Here is a 10,746-nt window from a genome sequence, read left to right as displayed (position 1 = left end):
AGAATATTCTAGTGATGTGGGGTTTGAAATATTTGTTGACTCCGCAATCTGATGCTGGCCACACATGCAATATAATTGTATTATGGTCAACCATTTCCCCAAAAGATCAATACATTTCCGAAACCAACGACACTAAAAAAGGAAATTTAAACAGTTTTTATTGAAAAGGGCCACCACGTCTTTTTATGTTTCAAATGATGGAATTTATGATTTTTAGAATTGTGCAGGACAGGCAACCTTAGGCATGGGTGACAGGACGAGCATGTAAGCAAGGCTCGGACTGGCCCCCAGCTCCCTACACTTACAGAGCTGATGCCACTGGCTGTAACAGACAGCTCACCGGACTGTAAACTACAAAGTCTGGCTTGTCCTTCTCAATCCACAAGGCCACCTTTGTGATGTTTCAGTGGGGCCTGCCTGACGTCACCGACATACTGGGTCCAAATTCTAGTACAAGTGTAGGCCTACCTGCAAAATGTAGTTATGTGAAGCCCACCCACCTTCCCTCTTAATGGCCCTTGATTATCCACCAGCTGCAGCAGGTATGGTTGTGAAACCCCTGAAATTTTGGGAGGTGCAATAGGGGTCGATTGTAGGTCTATAGCATGCTATTCTCTGGCATGCCAGTTGTCTAATGCTTGTAAACTGACACTGAATGTGGAAAAGGTTACAGACCCCTGTAGTTGTGAATGGCTAGTGAGTCAATACAAAATCACCTGCACTCCATACAGCATACAGACCTTGGATGAAAGGTTGGTGCTTGAAGTGATAACACGGATGGCGCCGTGTCAGATACAGTCTATAATTGAAGTCACGAGCACTCTTTATTAAATCGTCACATGCGTCAACCAGCCAACGTTTCTGGGGCCACGCAGGGTGCTTTCTGGGCAACATAGTCACTGTCGCCCAGAAGGGACCCTGCATGGCACCCGAAGCGTGGTTGTTTGACGCAAGTGACGATTTAATAAAAAGTGCTTTACTTCTTGCACACATCGAGTGCTGTGACTTCCATTATGGTTAGCGGGCGTCTCTGGACTTTAGCACAGCTGCAACATATCCTGGTTAGGCGAGTGATGCCTGCGGTTTTCCTGTAAGTATAGAGCTGAACTTGTTGCCAGCAGTTCTGTATAACAATCAAAGCAGTCTATTCAATATGCCCAGTGCAAGGGGAAACCTGTTCAACAGGAACTACAGACACTAAATTTACTTCTGCTAAAGACTTCAAAGTGATGACATTTCTGACAAGTTTAGTTGTCCCGAGGTTGAAGATATGCCTGGGATAAGGGGGGAGGGAGCTCAAACTGGGTAGTTTATAGTATGCCAACAAGTCCCAACACCTCTTTCCATTGGCCAATAGCTTGCTGCAGTCAACATTATGAGAATGATTGATAATGTTCATGTTCTTGGCGGCCAAAACCACGATTGCTAAATCCTGGAAGGCACCTAGGGTGTCATTACGGCAAGTAAGGACCAAGCTTGTCTTGGATCATGATTCACGAAAAATGAGTATCTTTTTGGATAAAGCTGGGCAATTTGAGTTAACATGGGGTCCTTGGATGGCCTATGTAGGGGGTACAACAACATGAGTGATAAGGATTGCGGGCCCTAGCTCATCCCGACCAAATTAACTAATTACTTACCTACTTTGAAATTGGTCCCCCCGACTAGTCATATTCTACTGGCCTTCCCCTCCCCCCCTCTTCCCTTCCTGCTGGCTTTCAATTTTCTTCTCTTTTTAGTTAGTTTATTGTATTTCTAAGAGGTTTTTCCTTTTCTCTTTTTTGTCTCTTTTTTTCTCGTTCTACATGCAAGTATGTTATGTTTGTCATGGTGCCAGTTTTTATGAAAGATTTATATATAAACATCCTAGCAGGGACCACTTACCGATCAAATCTGCATACTTGAAAGGGGAAAAGAATGGAGGACATACCTTGTTGTAAGGCACTGTTTTTAAATATTATACAAAGGTAACGCTTTCTTCTCTTAAAGGCTATTTGTATATATTTGGGTATTAGGGTGAGAATAAGAACCCAGCAGAGTGGAATGAGTAACGTCTTGCTTTAGATGGTTGGTACTGTATTGTCTGGTTTTATGGCGTATTTGTCATATGTCTTGATGAAAACAATATTTGAAATATAACATTATGAGAACGGAGGACCTAACTTGTCTCAGACACCAGGACCAAACATTCTGGAAGAACTGGTTCAATAGGTGCCAATATCAATGCTCCTCTGAACACGAAACGAAGATTTTTAGCTAAACCGTGAAGTAATGTAAAGTAGAACTGACCTGACCCGTTCACCCACCCCGACCTTCTTCTCCAGTCTGTGGGGGACGCACTCCAATGCTCACTTTCCTAACTTTTAAAACATTTATCTTTGCCATTTCCCTTTACAGAAGCAAAACCACTTACCACACACAGAAGTGTTGTTGAGCTCACGTTTGTGCTGCAGGACTGTGCGGTTTTGTTCCGTTTCATGGCACACATAAATAGTCAGCCTAGGCCTCACATTCCTGTGGCAGAGGAGAAAAAAAAAGGAACCATTCAATAGGGAAGGTAAAATATGGAGCGTTTGTCATCGAGGACATTACCTCCTGGAAATGCTAGTTTTCCGGCAGTAACATTGCCTCATTACTTTGGGTTACTGACCCGGAACACATATGCAGATTAGTTCCAGTCTTGAGGAAGGGGGGGGGGGGGGGGGGACATACTTCAGAGTGTCTAATATGTGGTTCTAACAAAGTCCAAGTGCCATCCGCACTCCTACGGTCTTATAATTCAAAAAGGCATCTGTGGTGCTCAGGGTGACCGCACGGATGGCCCCACGCAAACATCAATGATAAATTCAAAGGTTTCACCGGCACACACTCAGAATCGATCAAAATCCAGATTTATTAACCTCCCTGGCGGTATGATTATTTAGCTTTTAGTTATTTTTTCGGCGCAATTTTTTTCGGATTTATTTCGTTTTTTGTCGTTTTTTCCGGGGTTTTTTTTCGAATTTCCTGCCGGTTCCGCCCCCATGCGACGCGTCAGCTCGCAAGGGACGGAACCCATTGTGACATTTTGCCCTTTATTGAATAAATCTGGATTTTGATCGATTCTCTGAGTGTGCCGGTGAAACCTTTGAATTTACCATTGATATGTAGAACCAATCCAAAGCACCAAAAACCGACCGACAAATGAAGATTATGTGCAAGCGAGGATAACTAGGGGTGCTGCCCCACTTCAGCCTGGGAAGCTGCAACACTATGGGAGAAAACAAAAGAGAAGGGCGCCCACCCTAGTGTAGATGGTTTTTTAATGATTAAAAGCGGAGCTCCAGGATAAAAATCACTCGCAAAAGTGAATCAGTAAAAGCATAAAAAGCAAGCCTGGACGACATCTGAAAACGGCTGCACAGACACCTTTGTGACAGCACAAGTCTTGTAACATTACACATCTCCTTATATTGCTGTAGGAGTGAGGCTGAAGTCATGTTCTGACGAAGGGGCGTGGCTCCCGAAACAAGTCATCGAAGGAGTCCTGTGCTGTCACAGGTGTCTGTGCAGCCGTTCTCAGATGATTACCGATTCACTTTTGTGAGTATGATTTTATCCTGTACTTCAGCTTTTTATCATTAAAAAACCATCTACACTAGGGTGGGCACACTTCTCTTTTGTTTTTTTACCATTGATATGTTATGTTATTCGCAAATGCGCATCAATTCCGTTCACACATTGACACGGCTACTCTTAGGCTGACAGCAAAAAGTTTAATATGAATTACTAGCTATGTTCCTAGCCAATAAGCATACCAGCATTGCACACAGAGTGGATCAGACCCATAAGGGATAATATTGCGAGAGGGAGGATGTTCTGTAACCATAAAAGGATTATTCAGCGGGACTTTTTTAAAAGATTCCAGAAAATCTCTTACAAGTGGATACTTTCTATTCAAGTGAATATCCTTTACCACATTAATTTAATTGAACTGTGTATAAAGAATAATCCCACTTGTTATAACTCGCTACCAACACAGACATACCCACCTTCCTCGTACTGCATTAAAGAGCCGAATCCCGTCCGCAGGGCCACAGACTTGGACAAAATCCTCCTTAGACATCTTTAATAAGTCAGCACCTATAGAAGTAAAATAGCTGTGGTCAAATGGAACATAAAACTTCCAACAGCTCAATAAACAAAACAGCCCATTAAAGTACATAAACCCCAATGATGAACTTCTTATATGATCCATTCTGGTCTGTTAAATATAAAATGAAAGGTGTTGTTGTTGTATCTGATCAGTGTACTTGCTAGTTTTGTGCAGGGGGCAAAAGACAGCTCCGAATTGCTGACACTTCCTGTGTTCTCAAAGTCTATTTAGCTCTCCTAGCCTCCATCTTGGACTACAGAATGATTAAGCCCTTATGTTGTAGAGATCTCAGAGTGGGACTGGCTGAGTAGTTCAGCAAAACACACTGTAGAGAGTTGACACCACTCAGTCCACAAACATGCTGTGTGTGGTCCTATCGCAACAGGGCTTGTGAGCTGAATGCATTCTATTGCCGATCAAATTGGAATTTTGTTTACTTCATGGTCTTTAAAAAGGTATAAAACATGGGCAAATGTGCATATATTGGAGACATAATGCATTTTTTCCCCCAAATATTGCCTTGACATGTGCTTTAAAGCAGAACTTTTTGTCTAGGTGCTAAAGAAAGTTACTCACCCGATTCTAGCAGCCGGCTCAGTCTTAAGGTGCCCATACACTGCTCGATTCTCGTACGAGAATCGCGGGAAATCCCGCGATTGTACGAGAATCGAGCAGTGTGAACGGAGACGTGCGACCGTTTCTACTGTACGGTCGCACGTCTTCCGTCGAACCAGCATGTTCGAAAACCAGCCGGGAATCGTACGATTCTCGGCTGGTTAGAACGGTGCTCGGAAGACAAATGCTGAACGGGCCGGTGTGCGCACGCGCACACTGCCCGTTCAGCATTGCGGTCATCGGAAGCCCGCCCCTCAGGGGGGCGGGCTTGCGATGATCGAGCGTGCGATCTGCCTGTCCAAGATGGGCAGATCGTACGTTTTTTTAATCCCTTTACAACCATCGCAAGACTAAGGTCTTGCGATGGTTGTACAGTGTATGGCCACCACCTTTAGGCCTGGTTCACACCTGTACGTTTTGTAGCACGTTCAACGCTCAAACATGAAAATCCCATTGTTTCCTATGGGTATGGTTCACACCTTGCCGTATTTCAGCCCGTCTGAACGCGCTACAAAAACGGCCTACGCCTGAAAAGGTACATGATCTTCTTTGGGGCGTTTTTGTCGCGTGTTTCCATTGGGGTACAGCCAAGTAGCCCTCGGAAACGCGCATTTGTCGCAAGTTTTTTTACCGCGAATCACGGTAAAAATGCGCGTCACGAAACACGCATATTCGATATGCCTAGCTGTGAACAGAGCCTTAAGCCAGGTCCCTCTGAAGCCTCTCTCCCCCCCCATTCCAGCAGTCTAAGGTCTCATAAACCATTATATACGCGAGGACGCTGAGGAACATTCCAATGCTGCGGCATTGGAGAAAGGCTTCAGTGACCAGAGTAGCAGGCAGTCGGCTCTGCAGTTAGGGCAAGTAACTTTTTTTTTAACATCTAAAGAAAAACAAGAACGTAAACCTTGCAGTGTGGGGGTAGACTCACTTCGAAGGGTTAACACTTTTGAGTTCTTGAAGACCAGATTTTACTGCCGAAAAGCACACTTTGTTATCTACCTTCCCCTGGTGTGCTGGTATAAGGAGGGGTCACACGGTTTCCAGGCATGCAGACTGACACTGCTCCGCTTCCAGTGTGCTCTAAAGCCTTGGTTCTCAACTGGTGGGTCGTGACCCAAAAGTAGGTTGCGACCCCATGTTCAGTGGGTCGCCGTGCGCCTTCCACTTTTCTAGGTGAGAGGATCCTCAGCCTCCCCCTAGCGCAGCACTGTCAGTTCTCACGCCGAGCAGCCATCCAAAATATGCTGCCCGGTGCCGAGTGTCAGCTTGTGGTGGGGTTATGGCTGCGAATCAGCTCCATCCATACGTGCATTGTTTACAGCTCCCTCGCGTGTCCTGTAGAGGTGCCTGGACCGGAGTGATGTCACATTCTGGCTCCTGGCATCTCTACAGGTGATGAACATAGATGGAGCTCCGTCACAGTGCATTCTGGTGTGGGAGGTGCATTGCTATTCAGTTGAATGGCATCCCAAAATGCATCTCCCACCCACAGTTCTATCGCCCGCATCGGAACGCACAGTACCACATGCCATGCGTTCCATTGCAGTTCAACTTGGGTCGCGACTTAATGACCAAGGACAAATGTGGGTCCTGAGGTTACACAGGTTGAGAACCACTGCTCTAAAGTATTAGTAGTCATCACTGTGCAAGTGACACCCATCTAGCATGGTACCTCCTTCTTCTGTCCATCAGCCATCACTGCAGCCACAGCAAGTATGAATTCACCTTTCAGAAGTCTTCAAAAGCATATTTTTAAGTAAATACGCAGGTGAAGATGATTACTTTACATACGTGAACTGTAATAGCGATCTATTACCTCAAAAGTTATTGCAGCACCTTATGCAGTTTGCTAACTACCGCCTAAAAGATTTTAAAGAATAACTATGGGGTTAGGGCTTTTCCCCATAGTTCTCATTAGGGTTACGAGGGTTACGGGAGGACACAAACTAGCGTCCTCCCGTCACCCTAAGCTCCATATACCGCAAGCTATAACTCACGGTATACTGAGACGCCGCAGCTGAAACGGATCCCGACAATTATGTCTGGACCCGCCCAGCTGTGTGAGTGACAGTTGGCTCTATCTAGAGGCAGAGCCAGCTGTACCCGCCCCCTTCCCCGTCCGTTCCACCAGTCAGCGATGGAGGATCGGATCGGAGCGGGGGGAATCCAGCGCCTCCCCTGTCACGGCAGAGGGCCGTGACAGGATCGAGAAGTGAGCGAACGCCGGTATGTGTTCGCTCACCTCCCGATCTACTGAGCCGACCTGTGACAGTCTCATTGTCACAGGTCGGCTAGAACTATGAGGTGAGTGAAAAGCACCCTCCTCATAGTTCTCCTTTAAAGAAACATGGGGGGTGTTGGATTTATAAAAACTGGAGCAGAGAGAATCTGGTAAGATTTGAAAATGAGACAGAAGCTGATTGGTTGCAGTGCAAATCTTGGATTTTATCTGCTCCAGTTTGGATAATTTGAAGAATGCCATCTCCCTAGGAACTACAAGTCCCAGCAAGCAACTGGCATGACACGTTCTATTCTTAAGAGCTATTTCTGTTAAGGTGTGGATTCTAAATCAAGTTTGGCAGTTTTGTTCCACCCGTTCATCCAAAATGTTGTGCAACGAATGTCATCTCGAGTGTGCCAGCAATGTTCTGCCAAGGACACTCCTCATAGCTGACAGGCTAATAAGAATCAGTCAGAGACCTAGACATTTTCATAGCAACATAAAAAGATGCTATAAAACAGAAATCCTTCGTAGATACTGGGGATGATCCAAGAGAACTCCTTCCATGGGAAGTCTGCGTGGTCCAATACAAGACGTGTGTCCAAGGACTCTCTCCTAGTTAAAGCGGCCATAAACCCGAACATTTTCTACTCGTCAGTTAACTCTCAAATGTTTGTGGATTACCATTTTAGTAAATACCTGGTTGATCCTGGTACAACCCCCCTCCTTCACTATTCAGAACAGCAACACTATTCCATCAGATCTTCCATCTTTAGTGTCGTCACTGTATGCCCCAGTTCTTCCCTTCGTTGAAGCTGCTCCCTTCCCCAGCCCAATGACACTTCACCTTCCTGCGGATCTGCTTCAACATAGTAATTGACAGCAGCCTCCCACATGACTGTTCCTAAATCACCAACATTCATAATCCCCATTCATGTTTTCAACTAAGTATATACACTGAGTGGCCAGATTATGACCACCCCATCAGTACTTCATTAGGCCACGAGATGACTTTGTTGGGCCGCCTGGTGACTCCACGAGATGATGAAAGGCGATGCGAGGAATCTGACACTGTGCTGTTGCCCTTCTGTTGTCTTGTACCAGTCTTGCCCCTCCCCCGTTCTGCCCTAACATTGACTAGTCGCTGACGGCCACAATTCCCACGTCCAGACCCAGATTTTCGGCTGACAGTCCGGTCTTTAAACACTTTAACAATGAGCTGCTCCTGAACATGTAACGAATTCTGCTGTTTTGCTGATACTCGCTCCATGGCTCCGAGCGCCAACAATCATCCCGCGTTCCAAGGCTGTTACATCGCGTTGTTTCCCCGAATCTTCCCAAACAAATCACTTCTACTGTCGTGGTAACCAACCTGCTCCCCTATTTATAATGGTCTGGCCATCTAGCAACTTCAGCGCCAAATTATAGCTAATTTGCCTACAAACTTCATAAAAATTTTGGCCGGCCAGTGTATATAATAATCCGGCCACTCAGTGTATATAATAATCCGGCCACTCAGTGTATATAATAATCCGGCCACTCAGTGTATATAATAATCCGGCCACTCAGTGTATATAATAATCCGGCCACTCAGTGTATATAATAATCCGGCCACTCAGTGTATATAATAATCCGGCCACTCAGTGTATATAATAATCCGGCCACTCAGTGTATATAATAATCCGGCCACTCAGTGTATATAATAATCCGGCCACTCAGTGTATATAATAATCCGGCCACTCAGTGTATATAATAATCCGGCCACTCAGTGTATATAATAATCCGGCCACTCAGTGTATATAATAATCCGGCCACTCAGTGTATATAATAATCCGGCCACTCAGTGTATATTACAATGTATCAATTCTGAGAGTTTGCAAGGGGTGCATACTAATTTTGGCTCCAGGGTGTGACAAACTCTGCCTCAACAAGCAAGATCATAAAAAAGTCTTGGGGTTTGTTTTTTTAATTGAAAGTGTTACTTTGATGTGCTCCGAGTATGTTCCCGTGATAGACTACAATCTTAAAATACAAATTAGTAGACGAATCGCAGGATTGTAGTCTATCACAGGAGCGAGCTTGGAGCGGTGACTACTTTACAACACACACAGGGACCATGGGGAACAGAAGTAGCTCCCCCTTCAGAAGGAAGGACAGTGTCAGAGATGATCGGAGGATCTACAGCCGAGTGATACACAAATAAGATACATTGTTGTTAATAGTTAAGATACTTGAACATACTAGAGATTTAACTCCTGAGTTTAGTATCATTTTAAGTTGCTATTTAATGCTTATAATCAACATTTACACTTTTGGGACTGGTATCGCAAAAACTGGCAGTTTTTCTCCATTCCCTTGATCAAAGTATCTGTTCAATACCTGATAGAGGGGAAAACAAAAAAAAAACTTCACTTCCAGATTTCTCCTCTAACGCTTTTTGGTGACCACAGCAGAAAAAAAAATTAAACCTCAAAAACAAAAATGTAATATATTGCAGCTTGGGATAAGCTTGAGTGCACAGAAGTTCCGAGCTCAGTGGATTTCCTGGCAGGATCAACAGGTATTTTTTTGCAGTTCTCAGATACATTTTCAGTGATTTAACAGATCAAAAGGGAGCACATAAGAGAAGTTCACTGTTAAGGTTTACATATGAAGATTCTAAACTTACCCACTTTATCAATTTATTTTTAAACAAGTTTATACAATCGTGCGCTTTAAAACTGTAAGGGGGGACCAGCATGTTTTGTCCATGGTCATTTACTACAAAATAAATGTTTACAGCCCTTGTGATCCAAATGTATGTTACTTTTTTTTAGCACAGACACGATTAGTAATTTTTAATTTCGCCCGCCGCAAGTCGCTTAAGGCCCCATTCACACTGAGCAGATTGCAAATTGCGCGTTTGTCGGGCGATTGTCATTTTGCGCGATATCACGCGTTTTTCTGCACGATACCGCGCAAATGATTGCATTGGACCGAGTGCAATCGCGTTGACATCTGCGCCAAAAAAGGGTACTGCAGTAGCGACACGCGACAGCTCCATTGACTTGCATTGGAGAGCAATATTGCGCGGATAATATGTGCGATATCGCGCGGTTTTATCGCTCAGTGTGAATGGGGCCTTAAATCAGAGAACTTGCCAAATAAGATCCCAAGGCTGACAGCCAGTGAAGCATGGCAGGGTGAAGTGGTGGTCATGCTGCTAGAATAGGATATTTAGGGACTCGGCAGGCTTGGTGGATCAGATACAGGGGTTGCAGATTGGCCTGGTCAGGGCAACACTCCGATCTACCGGTCACATGGCCACAATCGATTGGAATATCCTGATCAACTGGTTGCCAAACCCTGCTCTATATAGTTATCCGACACATTCTTCCAACCAGCCAACCAGCCCCAACCAGTAGAATGTCTGATCCCAGAGTCCAAACCCAGTAAACGATCCATGTTGGGAGCTTACGCAGTGTTCATGTCTCCCCCACACTTCCCTGGTGGTTGACCACTCAGATTCGCTGTAAGTTTTTTTTCTTTTTTACAGGAATATTTACAAAAAAGCCATACCAGAGACACCGTAATGTACCTGAGAAACTAGACAGAAGTCTGCAATACTGTGGAAACCGATTGTGCTGCAGCCACTGTTGCACATCTTGTATGGATGCAGAAGGCACAAGATACTGCACAAAAGAAAGGACTAAGATTAGACAGACCGCACTTGCCAGTGACCTTAGCTGGCTCTAAACAGTCGGTGGTTCAAGCAAACTGAAATTACATTTCC

At 44.8% G+C, this 10,746-nt stretch overlaps 1 protein-coding gene across 1 annotated transcript in view; it reads right to left on the bottom strand.

Annotated features, from left to right (window-relative positions):
• Window positions 1-10,746, bottom strand: part of TFCP2L1 (transcription factor CP2 like 1) — a 58,272-nt gene that overhangs the window by 10,781 nt on the left and 36,745 nt on the right. Inside the window, exons 10-13 of the mRNA XM_018558098.1 lie at window positions 10,552-10,645; window positions 4,032-4,122; window positions 2,421-2,514; window positions 1,666-1,675 (exon numbers count right to left, since the gene is read on the bottom strand). Coding sequence (XP_018413600.1) covers window positions 1,666-1,675; window positions 2,421-2,514; window positions 4,032-4,122; window positions 10,552-10,645 — 289 coding nt within the window. The remainder of the gene's footprint in view (window positions 1-1,665; window positions 1,676-2,420; window positions 2,515-4,031; window positions 4,123-10,551; window positions 10,646-10,746) is intronic.

The sequence above is a fragment of the Nanorana parkeri genome, unplaced genomic scaffold (assembly GCF_000935625.1).
Source record: "Nanorana parkeri isolate BGI_ZX_2015 unplaced genomic scaffold, ASM93562v1 scaffold320, whole genome shotgun sequence".
Lineage (NCBI taxonomy): Eukaryota > Metazoa > Chordata > Amphibia > Anura > Dicroglossidae > Nanorana > Nanorana parkeri.
Note: the sequence above shows the minus strand (reverse complement) of the source record. Positions and strands in the feature narration are given on the sequence as shown.